At 48.7% G+C, this 21,992-nt stretch overlaps 1 protein-coding gene across 5 annotated transcripts in view; it reads left to right on the plus strand.

The window, feature by feature from the left end:
- The window catches only part of LOC133160882 (transcription factor COE3-like), a 29,869-nt gene extending 9,495 nt beyond the window's left edge, over window positions 1-20,374 (plus strand). The window contains exons 7-16 of one of the 5 annotated variants that reach the window (XM_061288963.1): window positions 7,351-7,432; window positions 7,507-7,624; window positions 9,323-9,456; window positions 9,697-9,823; window positions 12,598-12,686; window positions 15,289-15,354; window positions 15,433-15,610; window positions 16,632-16,811; window positions 18,305-18,433; window positions 18,759-20,374. In XM_061288963.1, coding sequence (XP_061144947.1) covers window positions 7,351-7,432; window positions 7,507-7,624; window positions 9,323-9,456; window positions 9,697-9,823; window positions 12,598-12,686; window positions 15,289-15,354; window positions 15,433-15,610; window positions 16,632-16,811; window positions 18,305-18,433; window positions 18,759-18,790 — 1,135 coding nt within the window. In that variant the 3' untranslated portion in view covers window positions 18,791-20,374. The remainder of the gene's footprint in view (window positions 1-7,350; window positions 7,433-7,506; window positions 7,625-9,322; window positions 9,457-9,696; window positions 9,824-12,597; window positions 12,687-15,288; window positions 15,355-15,432; window positions 15,611-16,631; window positions 16,812-18,304; window positions 18,434-18,758) is intronic. The other 4 variants (XM_061288981.1, XM_061288973.1, XM_061288989.1 and 1 more) reach the window with 4 other exon arrangements.
- The last annotated feature ends 1,618 nt before the right edge of the window (window positions 20,375-21,992 follow it).

Below are 21,992 nucleotides of genomic sequence, written 5' to 3' on the forward strand. Positions count from 1 at the left end.
AGCCAAGCGCACACACACACACACACACACACGGATGACAGCTGCTTTAGAAAAAGTCTCATTGAAAAGGAAGTTGATAAGATGATGATGTTGCACGCGCGAATTAGCTCGCCATGTTTGTTGTTTTGACGTGTTCCACGTGCGTTTGCGTGGTTCCGTGTTTGTGTCGGGGACACACTCGTGCTCGTTTCCTTCTGCCGCTCTCGTTAATTGTTTGTTGCCTTATTTGCTATTTTGTTTAATTGCATCCGTTTATTGTTGTTTTAAAATGTTTCTTTGGTTTCATTTGATTTTTGTTGGATTCCTTGGACGGGTCCTTGCGTGCACTTTCCTTGTTTGTCCACTTATTTAATTTTGAGTTCTTGTTGGGTTCCTGACATACTGGATTTGGGTTCCTGAAGCCACTTCTGCTAGCTTCCTTCCTTCTATGCTTCCTTAAGCCTTCTTGCTTGTTGGAATTCTCGCACGTTTTTTTTGCTTCCTTCTATGCTTCCTTCTTTCCTTCTTCTTTCCTTCTTCTTTCCTTCTTCTTTCCTTCTTTCCTTCTTCTTTCCTTCTTTCCTTCTTTCCTTCTTCTTTCCTTCTTTCCTTCTTTCCTCCTTCTTTCCTTCTTTCCTTCTTTCCTTCTTCTTTCCTTCTTTCTTTCCTCCTTCTTTCCTTCTTTCCTTCTTTCTTTCCTTCTTTCTTTCTTTCCTTCTTTCTTTCCTTCTTTCCTTTCCTTCTTTCCTTCCTTCTTTCCTTTCCTTCCTTCCTTCCTTCCTTGCTTCCTTGCTTCCTTGCTTCCTTCCTTCTTTCCTTTCCTTCTTTTCTTTCCTTCTTTCCTCCTTTCCTTTCCTTCTTTCCTTCTTTCCTTTCCTTCTTTCCTTCTTTTCTTTCCTTCTTTCCTTCTTTTCTTTCCTTCTTTCCTTCTTTTCTTTCCTTCTTTCCTTCCTTCTTTCCTTCCTTCTTTCTTTCTTTCTTTCCTTCTTTCCTTCTTTCCTTTTTTCTTTCCTTATTTCCTTCTTTCTTTCCTTCCTTCCTTGTTTCCTTGTTTTAGGTTTCATGAAATGGTTCATTCCATACTTGGTCTATTTTTGGTTCTTTCCGCAAGTTTGGTTCCTGCGTATGATTTCTTCTCATTTTCTTTCCACATGTTGTTCTTGATTTTTGTATTTGCTCCCCTGCTTGGTTTGTGACACACTTGCTTTGTTTAAATTTGCTTTTGGGGTTCCTAGTTTGCCTCCTCACTTACCTTTTTGGCTCTCTTGGTGATTTATTGTTCGGTTTTGTGTGGATTTCTTTGGCTCCTTTACCGTGTTGCTTTTGAATGCATGTGTGTGCGCGCGTGTGTGTGTGTGCGTGCGTGTGTGAGTGGCTGTCATGTTGTTTTTATAGTTGGAAAAAAAAAGTGTATTTTGCGGGAATATTGTTTTTTTTTTGGTGTGTGGAATGGTAAATGGACTTTTCAAGGTGAACGTCTTATTCCAGCAGTAGCTTGACAAATTAATTTCAGGGAGGAGAACGGGGCGCTTCTGAAAGGGGGGGGGTAGGGTTATTTATTTATTTATTTCCATTTGTGTTGCCGGGCGTTTTTTGCGATCGTGAGGAATGAGCTCGGCCGGCTAGCCAACGTTGACGCGGACGTCCGTTCGTGCCCGACGCTCGTAACCAATCAAGCGGACAAAGAAGCGCCTGGTTCCTCACCATTCAACAAACGTTGAGAATATTTCGCGGCTCTATTCCAAATCTTTATTGCGAACATTTCTTTTCTCCACACGCGCACGCGTGCTCACCCGGGCGCAGTTTGACTTTATGAAGATTCCTTGATGAGCACGCCGAGCGTCCTGCGTGGCTCGTCCGCGTCCATCTGTGCCGCAAAGCTCCTCCTCCTCCTCTTCTCGTCTTTTTCTTTTACTTTCCCCTTCTCCTCCTCTTCCTCACAGTCATGCGTAGTATTAGCAGGTGTTCTTTTAAGGCCTAGTGTGTGCGTGCGCGTGTGTGTATGTAATGTCGCCCCAGAGTCCGCTTTAGGCCGCCGCCGCCATCCGAGCGAAGACACCACTCTGCCAAAAGACCCCCCCCCACCCCCACCTTTTGTGAGTCCAGTGGGCCTGGGGGTGCGCCCCCCCCCCTCCCCTCCCTCCTCCACTTCCTGCCTCTTAAACAGTCTGAAGTCACACTGACCTTCAAAGTGTGACATCACTGAAGTGGCAGGACGCCTGGCTGCGACTGAAACCCGCCGCGACCGTTTGTTGGTGTCAGCATTGGCCGGTCGTTACCTGGCGAATCGATTAGCCTTCGCTAATCATCGTCGGATGATGCTCTTTTCAGCATAGGGGCTAACATGTTAGCGGCTAACAGGTGCAGCCAACCAGTGCTTAATGATGAGGCCGTGCAAGAGAAAGTGGAATGGTGATTCTGCACGATGGTGTGTGTGTGTGTGTGTGTGTGTGTTATCCTATTTTAGCTTAGTGTACGTGCGGCGTCTCACTAATCACGCCTTCTAATCCCACCTGTCAAACGCTCCAATCAAAGAGCGTGATGCTCCGCCACCCTTTAACCGGCTAATCCCAACGCCACTGGAGGATTCTGGGAAAAAAAAAAGAACCGTCTGCCCCCCCCCCCCCCCCCCCTCCATTCACCGCGCCCCTCCTTGCCCCCCGCCCTTCCCAACTCCAGCCCCCCCTCCCCCTGGACGTTCACCGTCCGCTCAAATCAAGAGCAGCCGGGGGCTCCGGGCCACCTAGTTGGGAGCGCAGGTGTGTGTCTGTGTGTGCGTGTGAACGCTAGCATCGATCCATCGACCAATCCCCCTACCCCCCCCCCACCCCACCTGTGCTCGCAGGCTTAAGTGTTATTTAGTCGTCAGTCATTAATGAACACACTCGCGCCTTGCGGCTGTCCATCACCCTTGCGCGCTCACGCACGCTCACACTTAATGCGAGCGAGTCTGCAAAAAATGTGTGGAAGTCAGCCTACGTGCACTTCCTGTGAGGCGTCTCTGCTTCCTGTCACCAAACACTCACTTGGTCAGCGCACACACACACACACACACACACACACACACACACACACGTGCAGGCACAAACTCATTCATATACATACAATCACACACCAGCACACATATACTGTATACACACACCTGTAAATTCACACAAACACACACACATGTGTAAACACATCCACACTTGATCTCTTGCACATATAACACTTATTTGGTGACATGAGGAGCTGTGATGTCATTGCGTAATTTAAACATACAACAAAGCCTGTGTGTGTGTGTGTGTTCTGCCCAGGGTTCGAATAGTTTAGATTTAAAAAAAAAAAAAAAAAAAAGTAGTTGAGGAGACGTGGACATTGCGAAGGACGGACGGATGGACGAGCAAAGCGTTGCTCAACATGTGCTGTTGATTTGAAGAGCGGCCAGCAGGAAGTGCAGGCTGGGACTTTGCGGCCGGCTCTGCGTGCTCCGATGTTGCCGTCTCACAACCCCCCGGAAGACCTCCCGAACCCCCAAGACCCCCGCTGGCTAGCCGCCTCTCACTTCCTGTCATGTGGTCATCAGGGAAACATCAGCAAATGCTTGGCACCAAGATGCCTTGACGCTCCCAATTCTAGAATGATTTGGGGGGGGGGGGGGGGGGACGCAAATTTTAACACCACCAATGTGTGTGTGTGTGTGTGTGTTTAGGGGGGGAGGGGGGGGGTTGGTTGTTTTCGGTCCCCGCTGGCGTGCCGACGCCTTGGCAGCACTTTTTCTGTTTTGTCAGGAGTGTCGTCACCTGTGGTACGGTGAAAACGCCTTGGTAACAATTGCTTGGTTACCATGGCAACCCATCTGCCAGAACGCGAATGTCTTGCAAGTCTTCCATCCCTTCTCTGTCGCAATGACCCTCAGCCGCCACGTGGACAAACGGTGCACATCAAAACAAAGAATGGATGGGTCGCCGGTCCTTTTAACATTAGTCACAGGCGCCAGGTCGGAACTGCATCTTTGGCGGCGTCCCTTCCACGTGACACCTCCGCTCAGCTCAGGTGCGTGTGCTGACGCCGCGGCGCCACCAACCGCCGGCGCCACCGGAACGGCGACGAAAGCGAAAAAAAAAACTGTGACGGGAAGCCGCCTCCCATCCGGCGACCGATGGCGGTGTAGCGTGTGCGCTCGTTGAACAAAGTGCTAACATGTTGTCACCCGCTGGAGCAGGCGGCGCCGCATATGGCGAGCGCTTCCAAATGAAGACAACGGGCATACATTAGCATCCCTGATGCCGCCGTTGAATATGCAAACGAGGCTCACGTGACATAAGGCGTGACCTCGGGAAGGAGCGCTCGTCGGGCCGCCGATGCAGGAAGTCACGCCGCCGTGATGGCGATGTGTCGCCCCGCAACTTGAAGCCGATCCAAAACGGCTCCAAGGTCGGGCCAGATGGCGGCGGCCGGCGTCAACCTTGACGCTGACCGCCGGTCCCCACGCCGCCGCCGCCGCCGCGGCAACACACCTCACTACACGAATGCGGCATCGCACGCCGCCAAGCAGATGGACGGAAGCAGAGAGCGTTAAAAAGCTCAAATGTGCTGAGAAAACACACACGCTGCAAAAAAACTCGCACAAATTGGCGCTTGTGCCAACTCGCTGTGTGTGTTGTTCGTGTGTTGTGTTGTGTTGAGTTGCCGCCACTTCAAAGGAGAGTAAATTACATTTAGTGTGTAATCTTTGCATCATTATTCCTTCTCTTTATCAGGAACCAATCAACGGCATGGGTAAATGTAAATGCGCCGTTCGATGATGAAATGTCGGCCGAGGTCCGGGCGGGCCGGGCCGCCTGCGGGGAAGGAAGTGGATCGAAGAGCGATGGATGAGTGTGGAATTGAACCGCGTCTATTTCAAGCTGGCGAGAAAGACGACGATGACGTCGTCACCTGAACAGCTCATTTACGATGTAGCTCCGAGCGATTTTAAGTCGTTTGATTACGCAGTTGTCACGGAAGAGAAGCAGAGCGGCGGCCATCTTGAATCCTACCCAAGTGCCTACGAGCACCTGTGCTACAAACTAGCGCTATTAGCGTTAGCGTTTGACCTCCTCTCTCATCTGATGACATCACACATCTGTAGCGTACCCTTCATCATTCGCTCGTCCGATGATGTCATCAAGTGCTCCGCACAAAGTTGATTGGCGGCCATCTTGGATTTTACACAAGTGCCTAATAGGACTTGCGCTACAAACTAGCGCCGTTAGCGCTTCTCTCATCTGATGACATCACACATCCACCCATCCGCTCACCAAGAGGTCCACGAAGGCATTTCATCTCATACTTAGTCTCGACATTGATTTAGCGAAAGCACATTTGAACTTGTTGCGCAATCCAGCACGTTGCAAGAAAACATGGAAAAAACGCACGCCACAGCTCCCAGCATCTCGTGGGGCTGCTGCAGGTGTTCTGGGAGGAGCGGGAACATTTTTCGACTGGAACCGCTTAACTTGCGGCCGGCTGCCGACGAATAATGATAACAGCAGACCTCTGTCTGTGTGTGTGTGTGTGTGTGTGTGTGTGTGTGTGTGTGTGTGTGTGTGTTCATGCATATTGTGTGTGTGTGTCTTGTCTTGGCTGCATGGGGCTTTTTTTTCTTTTTTTTCCCATGAAATGTTTTTCCCCCATTTTACAATCCAACTCTGGCTTCCACCTCATTGTAATGTGTCACACGCACACAAGCACGCACGCACACACAAAAAAATCCTTGTGCGCTTCTGTGGCTAATGAAATCAATTCTGTGATTTTTACCCGCCTCCACTTCCTGTCCTGATGTTGACAAGTGTTGAGAACTTTAAGTCTGACCCACGTACGTGAGTGAGGGATACACGTGCACGCAATAACACACGCCGAAATAGATCCACCCAGATACTGGCGCGCACACGCCGTCACGTCTTGTTGTGCATGCGGCGACCCGCAGAGCGGCGCCACTCAAGCTATCAGACGGAACCAATCTGAGATTTCTTTCAGGTTGCGTTCGTGGAGAGCGGCGAAGGCGCACCGCCGATATTCCTGTGTGTGCGTCTTTTTGGAGGGCTGGGTTGGGCTGGGTCACTTGTGTTTTAGCGTCTCATCAAATATTGACTTTGATTGTCCACGCTGGTGGAAGTGGAGCCCCTTGTCATTTTCACATCTTGCCTGCTGAATTATTGATGACATGTAGCTGAGCCAAATAATACGCGGGTGTGTGCGTGCACACACACGTATGAGCATGATCATGACGTGCGCTCTACTTTGATTCTAATTAGCAGCACAGCCAATGGTATTATCTAACATGGCCGCCATGTAATAATCAGACCTCCTTCGTTTTGCGTGTGTTGACGTCCAAACTACTTCCTTTGCATGGCGCAGATTTGTTGAGCGCAACGGACGGTTTGTCACCGTTAGGCCGCCCGCCGCTAAAGCCAATGTGACGCTAAGCTAGCATCACGCTCACATGTTATTGTGGAAAAATGAAATACATTCCACACATTTTTTTGTATTGATTGTACTCTGCTGCAGCTGCCACACACACGTGTGTGTGTGTTCGCGGGTTGTAATCCGAATCCAATCTAATTGTTTCCCATAATGCAGCGGGTGTGGTGGGCATCATGACATCATGCCCCCCTCCAGCTTTTTATTGAAGTGTGTGTGTGCCAACACACACTCTGTAATGCAACGCTGGGGGGCTGCGTGTATTCCTTTCATTGCTCACTAATTACTTTGTATTGATTAAAGGGGTGAGAACACAATATTAAACTATATTGAGCAATGTATGGCGTAGATCTAGTCTTGTAAAATTTGGATTTTTTTGTCTTTTTTCTTTTCTTTTTTTTTTACTTTATTTACAATCCATTCACTGGTGTTACAACATAGATAAAGTCTTGCAGCTAGGATTTTTTTTATGTATTTGATTTGATTTATTTTACTACCCGTTCACTGACAAAATTGATAAGGTCTTGTAGAATCATTATTTAGGTTTATATATATATATATATATATATATATACACTACCGTTCAAAAGTTTGGGGTCACAAAATTGTTTGGGTGACCCCAAACTTTTGAACGGTAGTGTAAATATTATTATAATAAAATATTATGAATTAAATATTATAAATTATATTTTATATTTGGATAAGATTATATATAATCTATGAATATAAGTATGCATATATATTAAGATTTTTTATACAGAAGATTATATATATAATCTATAAATAATTGGGGGGGAATTTACTTTATTTACAACCTGTTCACTGACGTTGTGACGATTGGGGATGATAGGAGGAACTAATATAGATCAACACATATGTTTCCTGTGAGTGATTCACTGAGCTATTGTGTTTCTTCCTGTATTGCAGGTTCTTCCTGAAGTTCTTCCTCAAATGCAATCAGAACTGTTTAAAAAACGCAGGAAATCCGAGAGACATGAGGCGCTTCCAGGTCAGCCGCTAATCGCTAAGCGCTAGCATGTTGCTTCAAAAGCTGACGGACTCTTGTCGCTGGTGCGCACGCAGGTGGTGGTGTCGACCACGGTCAACGTGGACGGTCACGTGCTCTCCGTCTCCGACAACATGTTTGTCCACAATAACTCCAAACATGGCCGCCGCGCACGCCGCCTGGACCCCTCTGAAGGTAGGACCGTGTTCTGGCTTATGTCAAATTTTAGTTTGGTGTAGCATGTCTTCTTTACCTTTGCTTGAGTAAGGAATTTCAATTAGTACTTTTTACCAGCCTTTTTTTTAATGCTATGTGTACCGTATTTTCTAGACTATAATTTGTCGGAGTATAAGTCGCACCAGCCATAAAATGCATAATAAAGAAGAAAAAGACATATATAAGTCGCATTTTGGGGAGAACTTTAGTTGATAAAATCCAACACCAAGAAGAGACATGTCATCTTGAAAGGCAGTTTAAAATAAAATAGGCAACAAGAGGCTGAACGCTACGGTATGCTATGTTAGCATTGCTAACGTTACATAAACAAGGAACTAACTATAGCATACATAACATGCCCAAAAGTTGATTGTACCTTTCTGTCAGGAAAAGCTACCAAGGTAAGACCCTACAACTTGTCTGAACAGAAGAATACCATGGCTATCAAAAATGCCGCTCCTGAGTATAAGTACAATGAAAAAAACTGCAACTTGTAGTCCGGAAAATATTGTAATTGTAGGAGTATTTTTGTGCCACGGGCGAAGCTTTTGATCGACTTTTTTGTCCCCGCTGCACCTTTAAATCTGACGGCTGTGCCAATCTCTTAAGTGGGTCGTGAAAAGAAGATTTTTCTTTTTTCCAAACACAGAAACATCCAAGCAAACGACTAAGACGGTGGCGGAGAAGATGAATAAAATGTTGTCGGAGCAAAACTTTGCCTCCCTCTTATCGGAGTAAAACAAGCCCCCGTTCGTTCACTTAGGCCCCCTGGACAACTCCCACCCGTCTGGGACGCGTTGCAAAGTAAAAGAATCCCTCCCAGAGTCAGCCATCAAAGTAGCGTGCGGTGGCGGCGGTGGCGGCGTGCTCCCAGCTGACGTCCTGGCTGGCCTCTTTCAAGTGCGCTCGCTGGTGGGCGCGACGGGCGGGTGTCGCCCACCTCGGCGGGGGGATGTTGATGAAAGGAGCGCTTGCTCACCTGCTCAGATGGCCCCGACGTGTTTGGCTTGCACCTGGCTGGGACAAAACAAACGCTCCTTGACACCAATCTGTCGCCGCCGCCGCTTCAGATTGTGATTCTTTTTGCCAGCGCCTTGATACTACCGGGGGAGGGGGAGGCGGTCCTTGAGGTCCGAAGGCTCTTCGTCGTCCTCATCTTCTGGTGTGCTCTCCTTTCATGTGCTTTTGAAAAAAGCGTCAACATCTGCTGGTGTGTTTGTCCCCCAGACTTGCTCTTTTTTTGCTTTGTGCTGCGCCCCCCCCCCCCCGCCCCCCCCAAAGAAGCATCATCTGGTTTATTTACCACCCCGACAAACAATGGCCGCTGCCCCACTTCCACTTTTTGTCAGGCCGTCTGATGGCAAACGCAAATTTGCAAGATTTCTGGATGACGCAAGGTCAAAAAGCTGAATTTACAAAATGGCGCCCAAATGAACGTGAGCTTATTTTTGTCTTGATAGCATTTGTAGTGATTTACTGCGACCGATCCCAGAAACATGAGTGAAAAAGTTGTTACTCAAAAACCTTTTCGTCAAATGTTGCCTAACTTCTATTTTTGCTTTTATTTTTGTGAGCGCATTAGCATGTGTAGCTTAAGAACAATCCACCCACTCTGAGGCTACGCGTCTGTTGCGCATTTATATACGTGTGTGTGTGTCGTGTGTGTGCGTTGTGAAGCAGCCACGCCGTGCATCAAAGCCATCAGCCCCAGCGAAGGTTGGACCACGGGGGGCGCCACCGTCATCCTCATCGGAGACAACTTCTTTGACGGACTGCAAGTGGTGTTTGGGACCATGCTGGTGTGGAGCGAGGTGAGTTCCAGAACCTCACAACACCTGGCGGGGAACCACGGACCTCCTCGCTTTGATCCCTCGTCCGGTGCCGCCACGAGCGCACGTGTGTTGACCCAGATTTTCATCTGGTGTCTTCCCAAGTGTGTTCTTCGAGCGTCGTCCAAACACATTCTACTGCTCTGTGTGTGTGTGTGTGTGTGTGTGTGTGTTTGCAGCATGTTGCAGCGTGTTCTTCAAGCATGTTCTTGTGCTCCACAGCTGATCACGCCGCACGCCATCCGCGTCCAGACGCCTCCTCGCCACATTCCCGGTGTGGTGGAGGTCACGTTGTCCTACAAGTCCAAACAGTTCTGCAAAGGAGCACCGGGCCGCTTTGTCTACACAGGTGAACACGCACAGATATTATTGGTTTAAACACGTTGTGTACTTTTTGTATACACATTTTTTGGCTCCCTCACACACACACATACACACACACACACGCACGGACACACACATGGATATTATTGTATAGAATGGTTTTGTAAAACCAAGTTAACATTGTTTTAAACATGTCCACTTTTTGTATACAAATTTTGTGACACGAGCGCGCACACGCACACACACACACACACACACACACACACACACACACATCATTATACTGATGTTTACAATATATTAAATTAAAGAGCCCCTCCAACATCTCAAATTACCCAATTGCATGCGATTGTGTGCAATCGTGTGCTCGGGGTTGTATCGGCGACATCTGACCTTTTGACCTTTGCGTCAACATCCAGATGTCCTTGAGAGCGACTCAAAGGTCACATGTCAGCTGTTTAGCTTGATAAGTAAATGTCAGCGTGTTGGGTGGGGGAAAAAAAAAAAAAAAAAAACGCCTCCCCGCCTTTGTCACGCCGCCCGCCGCCGCCGCCTGCGATTGGCCGAGTAGATAGAGCCGATCGGCTTTGTGGACCTGTCGGCGGCGAGACGAAACTTTTCGAGGTCAGCGTCGAGCTGGCCGACCGGTTTTCCCTTTTACTTTTCCTCACTGCGGCGGCGGGTGTCCATCCATGTTTCGTATTTCCAGCCTGTTTTTTTTTTATGGACTCAAAATCAGCATCAGGTCTGTTTTTTGCCAAATGGACCTGCTGATTCTCGACCAAATTTGCACCCCTTTAGACAGACGATGATCAAGCCGATCCTCGAGGAGCATGTTGCCCATGTGACCTAAGTTTGACCCTCCGTCAATACACCCATTTACCCCAAACGCGTCTCAACCCGGCGGCGGCGGCGACGGCGGCGGCGACACGCCTGTGATGAAAGGAAGACTTCCTTTGAAGTCAGCTCCTGATTGACAGCCCAGCGGGACTTCCCGTGTCCTCAGTTGGGAGCCATCACATGGCGGTCCAGGAGCTAATGTGGGCTAATTAGCGCTTTCCGTGGGGCCGTTTTAGGCCGCCGAGTAACATCTCAGGTGGGGGCGGGGGGGGGTCGTGTCTTTGAGTCAGCGGGAGGTGATTAGCCTCTAATTAGTATGCGAGCGACGCTTGTTTTCCGGTCGCCCCTCGACAGCTGCCACGGTAGCCCGAGTGCGAAGATTGGCGACCGGTTGACGCAGCTGGCGAGCCCATCGACCACGGCGCCGATCCGGATCAAAAGACACCTCAGGAATTGGTTAGCAAGTAGCGGAGACGACGTCGGTCACTTCAGCGCGTGAAGGGAGCATGTGACATCATCAAAGTCCGTCAGGCTGAGTGGCGGCATTTGATCCGGTTAGCGGCGGGGGATGACGTCACAGATATGGACGCCGCAGGGAGAAGAACCCGCAAGGTTGTTGTGACAGCGGCCGATGAACGGAAGCGAGAAAACGCGGGCCGAGCCCACACTCGACCGCCGACCCGCGTCAATCACACGGCCGAGAAGACGGCAAATTGGCATCCGATGGGCGGCCGCCTCGAGGGGGAAAGAAGCGCGGGCGGAAGACGGCGGCGGACGTGACCGCACCGTCGGCGGCGCCATCAGGCTCATTTGCGGGGCCGGCGCGCAATCTTTGCAACGAAATGGGAGTAATGCGCGGCAACTTTATGAAGTGGACGAGGCGAGACGGCGCGTCCCGAAATGTTGCCGCGATGGCTCGCCTCGGATCCGTGTCAAATAAGACAACAGGAAGCGGCGCCTTTCCTCTGCTCAGTCGGGATGACGCCACGCCGACCGGCACTAAATGGCCATTCCAAAGGGGAGGAAGCGCTCCATCAGATTTTCCAGGAAAATTGATCTGGCTAGCCTTTCAGATTCTGTCAGAGTTGAGATTTGGATTCCTATTTATTATCTGGGATTCCTTTCCGATTGCTACTACGATTCAGATTGAGATTCCGAATCGCATTGAGATTTTGGAAAATCAAATTGCGGTTAAGATTTTGTTTCAGACGGAACGTCGCCATTGGCCTTCACGGCTCTGTCCGCTTCACTTTCCTGATTTCAGAGCGTTCCTTCGGCGAGTTTTGTCGTGCTAGCGCAGGGAGGAAATACGTTTTGGGAACGGGGGCTGATTGCTTTCCACCCGGCGCCCGCCGCCAAAGGTCTCTGCGGGATCGGTCCGTCGTTTGGCGGCGCGTTCGCGGCAGCCTGGAAATCCAACGCGGCGACGCTGGCGTGCTCCCCGGACGCTTTGTCTCTCTTCCCGTTTCTTGCACGTCTTTCCATTTGGTGGTTTCTTCATCTTCTCGTCTCCGCCTCCGGCCGCCTCGGACAAATTAGATTTAGCGTCTGCGGCCGTTCCCCGGGAAAGCCAAACAAATATTGTTCTAATGCTAATAGCGTCTGCGGGCCGCTCGCCCGCTTCGTATTCATGAAGGCCGCACTTATGCAAATGAGCACGAGGAGGCGGCCGACGTGCGGCCTGTCAATCATCGTTAGCCGCTACATGCGCTAACGCTGACAAAGACCCTCTGACAAATTGTCCCCAAAGTCAAATTTGACAGCCTTTTATGATTAATGGACTTGATCGGCGAGAACAAGTGGCTCCCGATTCCCGCCTTTGCCCGGGCAGGAAGTAGATTTGAATTAGTTTCATCAAGTCTTGCCTTAATCCGATGACTTCATCATCGCCATGGCAACGTCGACTCATACCAAACTTGTGTGTGCGTCTGTGTGTGTGTGTGTGTGCACGGGTGGCAGCCTTGAACGAGCCCACCATCGACTACGGCTTCCAGAGGTTACAAAAGGTCATCCCTCGCCACCCCGGGGACCCCGAGAGGTTACCAAAGGTCAGTGCTTTCTTGTACACGCGCGCAATTGCCGTCTTCCAGATTCGGATCCCGGGTGACTCCACATTCATCCTGATTCAAAGATAATTTGATTCGGATTGAGATTTGAACTCAGATTTCCTTTTGGATTGAGATTGCAAATTAGATTTGAGTCCCACTGAGATTGAACTTTAGTTTTACGTGAAGATTTTGATTGAGATTTGAATTTAGTTTCAGATTGAGATGCAGATCAACCTTTGAATTTCCTTTTAGATTGAATGAGTCTTTTAAATTGAGAATACAATTTTGATTCCGATGTACTGTAAATGATTTAGATTCAGAAATACATTGAGTTTAATTTTACACTCACCAAAAACTTTGCTTTGAGGTTCAAATGTAAATTGGAATCAACATTGAAATTGAGATTCACAGTATTGAGATTGATGTTTAGATTATTAAATGTCCACTCGGGCTTCGAGGGGGCCACTGTGGAAGTGGTGGCGCTGTCACGTCGGTGATGCTTTGCGGTCCGAAAACGGCAAGATGGCGGCCGCTTCGGTTGTGAGGTGCAAGTTGACAGTGAAGACGCGTGGGATTGCCGAGGCGGCGGCGGCGGCGGCTGCAGATTGCCTTTGCTGGCCAATGAGGGCAGATGTGCGCTGACAGTGAACGCCGCTGCCAAATTGAAGCCATTCATCAAACGGCGACACGCCGCAAAAAGCCGTTTGTTTGTAAATTGATGCTAATCGCCGGCGCAGGTCGCGCCGCCGCCGCCGCCATCATGGCCAGCCTTCACCTCTTCCTCCCCATGAATATTTATGCCTTCCTCTCAGGAAAGCGTTTTGTCGGCGAGGTGGAGGCACGCGTGTCTGCGCCGGGTGTCAGAGCGCGCGGCAGCGGCTTAACGCCGCCTGTCACTTCCTGTTTGCTCCCGCCTGCCGGCGCGCGTCGGCCAGGCTTTTCTTTGGTCTTGCCGCCGTTTGGCATCTGGACTGTGACACATCAAATGCGTCAGTAATTATAGAGCGGCCACTGGGGAAGTCTTTCAGTGATGAATTATACGCAGCGGTGTCAAATGCAGGTCCAGAAAGTCAGGACCGAGACTGGTCACTTGTTTCTGTGTCCGAAACAGACTTGGAGTAGAATAGAGCGGACATTTTAGCAGGGGTGAGTCGATTCAAAAGTATGAACGTTAGCTTAGCGTCGCTGAAGGAGCGCGTCGCAGCCATCTGTTCATTTCTACGGCTCTTTTGCTTTACTGTCGCCGGCGAGAGGGAAAGTATGAACGTTAGCTTAGCATCGCTAAAGGAGCGCGTCGCAGCCATCTGTTCATTTCTACGGACGGTCTTCTTTACCGGAGCCGGCGACGGCAAAAGGATGAATGTTAGCTTAGCTTAGCTTCCAATCTGATTAATAATCAATACGGCCCCGAATATAGGTGATGTGTTTTAGGCATTCAAGGAGTTGCTCGATGTCGTCGTCGGTGGGGCGACGGACACAAAATGGCGGTGAAAGCGGGACACTTTGGATGACAAGCGAGTCCCGTCGAGCGAGCGCTGGCTGCCGTTGCTCGTCCTTAGAAGACTCTGATGGTCGCTAATGTCGACCACCCCCCTTCCTCTCGGCTCGCCTCGCCGCTGGTGATTTATCTTAGTTAAGAGCTGTCTGATGACTCCTCCTCTGGGTTGGGCTCATCCTCGCCCTCGGGCATCCCCCCTCCACCCACCACGTCATTAAGAGCCCCGCGGCAGGAAAACGAGGAGGAGGAGGAGCCCCCAGGTTTACGACGGCGTCGGGATTCCCTCACCGTTTGTAATCTGACGTGAGCAAAGGCGACCCCAAATCTCACATTTTTCACGTGGAACGAATCATCTCCATGTTTTGGTTCTTAAAAATAGACTGTACAGAAATGAGAGGAATGAAATCAAGCAAAACCCGGAAATAAATATCTGCTAGCAAAACCACTTTCGATGGATGGTGATGAGATCACGCCGCCATTTTAATCAGGTAAACAAAAAAGATCAAGCAGAGCGACGAGGCCCGAAGAAACGAGGGAGGCGGTGCTTGAATGCAAATTGTTAGGAGCGTAACCGTGGCAACGCACCCTCCCTGCCCGATGGAAACGCCGCCTGACGTCTTGCGATTGCTCTATTCCCACTTGGGATTTGTTTGCACACACAAAGCGGGACCGAGGAGAAGAAGGCAGTTTTACGAACGAGGAACGAGGAAGTGTGTGTGTGTGTGTGTGAAGAAGATGTGATGATCAAGAGAAGGAGGGAGGGAGGATGGATGTAATACCCAAGGGAAGGCCAGCAGAGGCCTCCACCTTCCCGCTTCTTTTCCTCGGGGAACGCCATCCCTCCATCCCTCTGGCTGCCTGGCGTCCCTCGGCCGATGATGACGTTTCTCTGTCACCACTTTTGGTTTTCCATCCTTTTTTTGGGAGGTGGGGGGTGTGCAAGATAAAAAAAAATAATAATAATAATCATGGGAACTAACCAAGCACATTAGGTCCTGTTGACACACATGGAAGTAATCACCAATGAATTATTATGTTGTTGGTTTTTGTCATGCTATATTTTGTTTAGTTTTGTTGAACTAACCTAAGCTCACGGCGTGACAGGAAGTGCTGTTGAAGCGAGCCGCCGACCTCGTGGAGGCGCTGTACGGGATGCCGCACAACAACCAGGTGAGCGGCGCTTGACGGCCGGCCCGAGCGCGAAGCGTTCGGCTTTGAAGCCCCTCCCCTTCCCTCTACCCCACCCAGGACATGATCCTGAAGCGGGCAGCCGACCTGACGGAGGCGCTGTACAGCGGCGTCCCTCGCGCCCACAACCAGCTGCCGCCGCTGAGCGGCGCCACGGCGCATTCGGGAATGATGGCCGTCAACTCTTTCGGCAGCCAGCTGGCCGCCAACATCTCGGAGGCGTCGCAGGCCGAACAGGGTGAGCTCTCGTAATGTTTCTTGCACCTTTTTATTGGGCTCGTCAAAGAAATCAATTCATATTGTTAGGTCAATAATAAAGGATGAGAAATATTTGTCGAAATATTATAAATAATGCATCAACAGTACAGTAAACATTTTATTTTACAATTTAAAGTATTTGGTTCATTCCTTTTTTGGACATCTAAAAAATATATTAAGCCTTCAATGCACAAGTGAGTGTAGCCCGAGTGGGTCAAAATGACCCAGATTAGAATCCATGGGTTTAAATGCCATTTTTGTCATTTTGGTAGTGAGTACCGTTTTTTCCATGTATAATGCGCCCCCATGTATAATACGCACCCTAAAAATGGCATGTTGTATGCTGTACCCATGTATAATACGCACCCAAATTTTGCCACCTACTTAAGTCCGTGAAGGTAAAATGATTTCAGAAAAAAGATCATCTTTGGGAACAACCGCATGTTATTCTGCCGGTCAGTATCACTGCGCATGCGCTAGCATACTCAATAGCGAAGGAATGTTTCGGATTTGCGTAGGGTACATTGTGACAGCATACGAGCAGGTGATCTAGCAAGCGTCTGATACAAGAGCATTGTGTTTGAAGTGAACAGCAGAGAAGAAAGCGCATCTGTAATGGCGGCCTCCGTATGATATCCGGATTTAAAAAAAAAAATTTTACCCATGTATAATGCGCACCCCAGATTTTAGGACAATAAATTAGTTAAATTTTGCGCATTATACATGGAAAAAAACGGTAGTTTACTTCTATGATATTAGATATGGTATCACGCAACAATGATTTCGTGTTTGAAATTTTTGATGAACAGTCGTAGGAAAATGTTTTTCTTTTTGGGGAATACCTGGAATATGAAAAGATAGCAACTTTACTTGATGAAAATATTGAAAAATAAAAAAACCTCTCATTGACCCACTCATGCATCTCGGGGTAAAAAAACCAATCCGACTTTTTGCTTGCGTTCCTTGACCAAAGCGCTCAATTTAATTTGATTGGATTGCAGGTTACTCCCGCAGCTCCAGCAGCGTTTCTCCTCGCGGCTACGTGCCCAGCTCCACGCCACAGCAGTCCAACTACAGCATCACGTCCTCCATCAACGGCTACGGCGCCGCCATGAGCAACCTGGCCGTGCCCGGCTCGCCCGGCTTCATCAACGGCGCCGGCGCCAACTCCGCCTACGCCAGTAAGTCGCCCACTCCGGCCGAGCACGGGCCGGCAGTTGAAATAGTGATCGACAGGCCGTGATCGCAGTTTGATGGACAGGTGTCGGCTGATTTTCCGGGACCTCCTTTCGAAAAAAGAACAAAAACCTCAGGTCTGCTGTGTCATTGGTCACCGTGGCAACCAAAGATGCCCGTGTACCCCAACCTTCTTTGCCATACACCTCCTGGTCACTCCTCACCCCCACCCAAACTCCCTAACATCTACACTCAGGCCTGAGCAATTGATGGCAAGCAGATGTCTTCCATCAGAGAAGAAGCCCAATGCTCAATAAATGGGTTTCTTTACTCGAATTCTGAAAGCACAAAATGGAGTCAAATTGTTCCGTGGTCATCCCTTACAACAACAAAGCTTTAAATGTCATTGAGCTGATTGGAGTATTAGCTCCACTTTAGCAACCGTGAGGAATTTCCAAGTCCATAAAGTCATAAAAATGGCACGCATGGAGGAAATTGGTTGGAAAATAAATGAAAAGCCAAGACGACCATGTTCTCACAAATGTGTCATCTTTGAAAAACCAGTGCTCTTCAATTTTTAACATCATCCCTGCGGAGTAAACAAAATGAGGGATGGGTGGGATATATTGGCAAGAACCATCTGGTGAACTTTGAGGGCACCATTAACTAACATGTCTTGAACAATGGATGCTTAACAGTTGAAATGCTGGTTAGGGCTTAACCGGTTGCTAACGACCGGGCTCAGAGTTTCCCGTAGCACCAACGGAAAAACCTATTCCGCCATTGTGGGCGTAACTGTTGGCCCGCGCTCACTCAAGTCATTTCAGGAAAGAATTGAACCGAGTCAGAGATCCATCTTGTGGAGAAACGGCCATTGTGAGTAAAAGGAAACCGAAACTCGAGCTGAAAAAGGCTCAATCGCTCAAATGGCTCTTCCTACATCACTGACACGTTAGCTTAGTCTAGCTTAGCATCAGAATTGGATTTATTTCCCCACTCATTGTTGTGCGCCCGCCGCCCTTCAGTCACACTTGTCTCCAGTCTTGATGCTAAGCTAGGCTAACCACTCCAATCTGCCCTGTGATTGGTCGCAGCAACCAAAGGTGTGGAGTCGCATCTTACAACCCTACCCACTCACTTATCTTATCTTATTTGAGTTTAGATTATTTTAGCATAGTTTATCTTATCTTAGTTTAGTTTATTTTAGCTTCCTGTACTTTAGCTTCGTTTGGATTAGCATCGAGACTTGAAGCACTGCTGCCGTGTTCATTTCCGCAAGTAGCCAGTGTCGATGCTAAGCTAGGTTTATCGCCGCAGCGATCAGCATGGACGCCTCTTCAAGTTATGGATCAACTTTGCCCAATGAAGGCCACCCATCCTCGCCGTCCTCTTCCTCCCTGCATGCGCCATCCATCCATCCATCCATCCCGACCCGTCCCGCCGCTGCTCACTTCCTCCTTCCTCACCCGTGGTCTTCCTCTTCTTCCTGCTCTCGTAGGCGTGCGTTCATTCTCTCCTGTGACTATGGTTTCTGCAGTCAAACAGAAGAGCGCCTTTGCTCCCGTGGTGCGGCCACAGACCTCCCCGCCCCCCAACTGCACCTCCACCAATGGCGGCGGCCTCCAGGGTGAGCATTGCCCTCGACCCCATCCACCCCCCCCCCTTCCACCGCCCCTCATGCTGCCACCTACTTTCTCCGCAAGGTCTTCAAATCAAAGTTGATCCATAACTTGCGTGTGACGCCATTTTGCAAGGGAGCGCCACTTTCGCCCAAGCATTCATTGTCTGGGGTCCATTTTTAAAATGAAGCCCTCTGAGCCATTTTGTCATAGCAATGTGAGATTTGGACCTGAAGAGAACCGGAAATCCAATCGATTGTCACAGAAAAGTTATAAATGTATCTCATGTGGGAGTGTACAAAGTTTGAAGCTCAGTGTTCTTTCCTCTTGCAGCGATGGCCGGTCTGATCGTCCCGCCCATGTGAGATTGCCCTAAACCTCCCCCCCCCACCCCCCCGAATATCCCAACGGATTCGTCTGCACCGCACTCCAAGCCACAGAATCTTCTCACCTCCACCTTGACGGTTGATGACGTCACAGGGATTGTTGGGGGGGGGGGTCTTACTTCCAGGAATGTCCTGATGACATGGTCACTGGCCAATCAGCTTTGAGCAATGGGGCGCTTCGGTTTGTTTGCCACAAATGTTTGCATGACGCTTGCTTGAGTTCCCAGAATATTGCGTGAAGATGGGAAGACATTTTTTATTTTATTTTTTTGCTCATCTTCTGGCTACGTCTTTAATTAATTAAGTAATTAATTAATTTATGTTAATGCGCTCCAAGAAGGATCCGCCTCTTTCTTGCTTTTCCACGTCACAATGGAACAATCTAGAAGCTTTAAGGCTTTTCTTGAATGGGACCAAGTCCAGAATTCCACAAGCTCGGAATTCAGTCCGGCCTCCAATCAAAATGGGGCGGGACATCATCCATATGGAAGCAATTTCCTTTACATGCCAGCCTGGAGACTGTCGTGAAAATCCTCGTCTTCTTCGTCTTCTTTTTCTTTTTACCTTGACTCTTTCTGCTTCTTCTTCTTCTTGCTGTTAGTGTGCAAATTATTTTATTCTTGTATTTATAAGCTTTATTTCATGTTGGAAACATGTTTGTTGTCTTTTAGATATTATTGTACAGAATGGTTTTGTAAAAAAAAAAAAAAAAAAAGTCACAACATTGTTTTAAACATGTTGTCCACTTTTTGTATACAAATTTTGTGTCGCACACACGGACGGACGGACGGAGACATACATATACGACACAGACACGCGCGCACACACACTAGCTAAGCTAAAAGCTAAAAAAAAGAAGAATAAACTGTTGATGTGATGTTTACACCTTTGTTTACACTTTTCCATTGAAACGTCTTTGAAGCGTTTATCATGGCGTCCTCATCTTTTTACCAAGGTGACCCTGTTGTCTTTTTTCCTTTGGGCTTAAGCGTGTGAAATAGCGCCCCTGCTGGACACTTTGTCTGCCACCGTTCAATCAGGGACTTTTGATCAGGACAAAAAAAAAAAAAAACGTCTTTGAATTACACATTTACAAACTTTTACGGGAACGATTGATATATTCAGCAAATCAGCTTTGACCTTCCTCTTTAGTTTTCACCGATTGATTTCTTTGAAATTGTCAATATATTCAAAATAAGAAATTAGACGTGAGTGTGCGGCAGGCATTCAATGCACACAGACAAACATTGCTACGTACATACATGAGTGCGAAAAAACGAGGTATGTGCATACATAGGTATATTTGTACATTTTGATGTACACGTATTCGTACATACAAGCATACATAGGCACATACGTGATACGCAAATGCAATTCATGCGCATGTATGTACTAAAACAGACAGACAGGTACGTGACATACATCCACATTTACTTTCCTACATATGTATGTAAATACAAACGTTCGTACATACGTGTGCATGTCCTTTTGTTCCTTTTCCGTGATATTTGCTGACTCGTGCTTTTTGTACAGAAACTCTTCAATAAAGATGACATCACCTGACTGACTCCGCCCCTTGTCTCTCTTTGCTAAGCCACCTTACGCATGTCAAGCTGTACCTTCGGGACATTGAGACATAATACGTGAGTTGCGATCGCTATTTCCGACTTGAGACGAAATCTATTCACCATATGCAGGGTCAAAAGGGCATCGGGAGGGCTGCGTGGAGATCTGCTTTTGAATGAGCTGAAATGGATCCAATACATAGGAGGGAGGCATGAGGGAGGGGGCTTCATGGGGGGGTTTGGAAGAAACCGGCAGAAGCAGAGATGTATTCTGGAGCGCCACAGGTCGCAAATGCATTGTAGGTCCTTGAGTGCTTCAGTGACCTCAAGACAAGATATTATCAGGTGGGAACGCCGATCAACTTTCGTATCAAACCAGAACATCACTGCACTTTCTTTATTGTACTTATGGTAGCCTACGCCGCTCAGCTAGGTCCTGGGCTTGCTCATGTGACCCACAGTTTTAGATCTGATGAGATGATCCTTTACGGCGGTCCGAGGTGGGTTGCGAGTCGGCAACAGGATCCGAAAGCCATCGGGCCGCCAAAATGGTCAACGTGCTCGTTAAGCTGCGACGCCATCAATTGTGACGGCAGCCATTTAGCCTCCTTGTTGACGCGAGTGAACCTGTGGTTCTTCTAGTACAAAGACCTCGCGTGTGTCCAAAGGTGGCGGCCAGTCGTTCCCGCAGGGAGTCGTAAGGAAGAACCCTTACTAAAACAATGAAGGCGCTAATTATCCCCGAATTCCCGCGCACCGGCGGTCGGCTAATGAGGCCACGGCGGAGAACCCGTGGACGTCGTAAATAAGACATTAGACGGCCCTAAAGGAGCCGAAGGGAGCCGGCGCCGCTCGGGCTGCACCTTTTGCTGACAACACCGCGCAATCATGGCGCTCTCCCGGCGACCCTTGGCTTTTGTTTACACTCGCACATGCGTCCGTACCGATCGTACCTGCCTTCTTATTTTTCCATCGCTAGCGCAACACCTCTGTGTTCTTCGAATGGCTTTGTTGACTGTTTGTGGCGACCTTTCCGTTTTCACATGTCTTGTCCCGTGACCTCATTTGTGGTGCCTCTTTCAAAGAGCAGGATTGTGGTTTTCACTGACCCCCCCCCTCCCCTTACTAGCCCGTCATCTGAGGCAGCTAAAAGTGGCAGTTGATTTACTTTTGTCCTGGCAATGCTAAGCTATGTCTGTATATATTGGCTACGGTGTGTTGTATCTCCCTCTTCAAATGTCCTGTACTGTTCATAAGATGTTTAAACTTCAGAAAACAGAACGATGCTAGCCTGTCGATGCCGATTCCAATATATCGTTAGCATGAAGCTAACTGCGAGTAATCACGAGTAATGTTTTATGCATGATAGCGGAGACAGAAAGAAGGAGCGAGTGGACACTTTGATTGTTCTTGCTTTACACGTTTGACCGCCGCCGCAAGGACGTCCGCAAAGTTAATGACGGACAGAGATGGAGAAAGAGAGAGCGAAAGTGTCACAGGAAGTGGCCCGATTGCCGCCTCAACTCGCACGCGCGCGCTAATTAGCGGGCCTCGTAAAATAAGTCAAAGTGGTCAAGCTAATGAGTCCACCAGAGGGCCCTTCGCACTGCGCAGTA

This window comes from Syngnathus typhle, linkage group LG1 (assembly GCF_033458585.1).
Source record: "Syngnathus typhle isolate RoL2023-S1 ecotype Sweden linkage group LG1, RoL_Styp_1.0, whole genome shotgun sequence".
NCBI classification, from domain to species: domain Eukaryota; kingdom Metazoa; phylum Chordata; class Actinopteri; order Syngnathiformes; family Syngnathidae; genus Syngnathus; species Syngnathus typhle.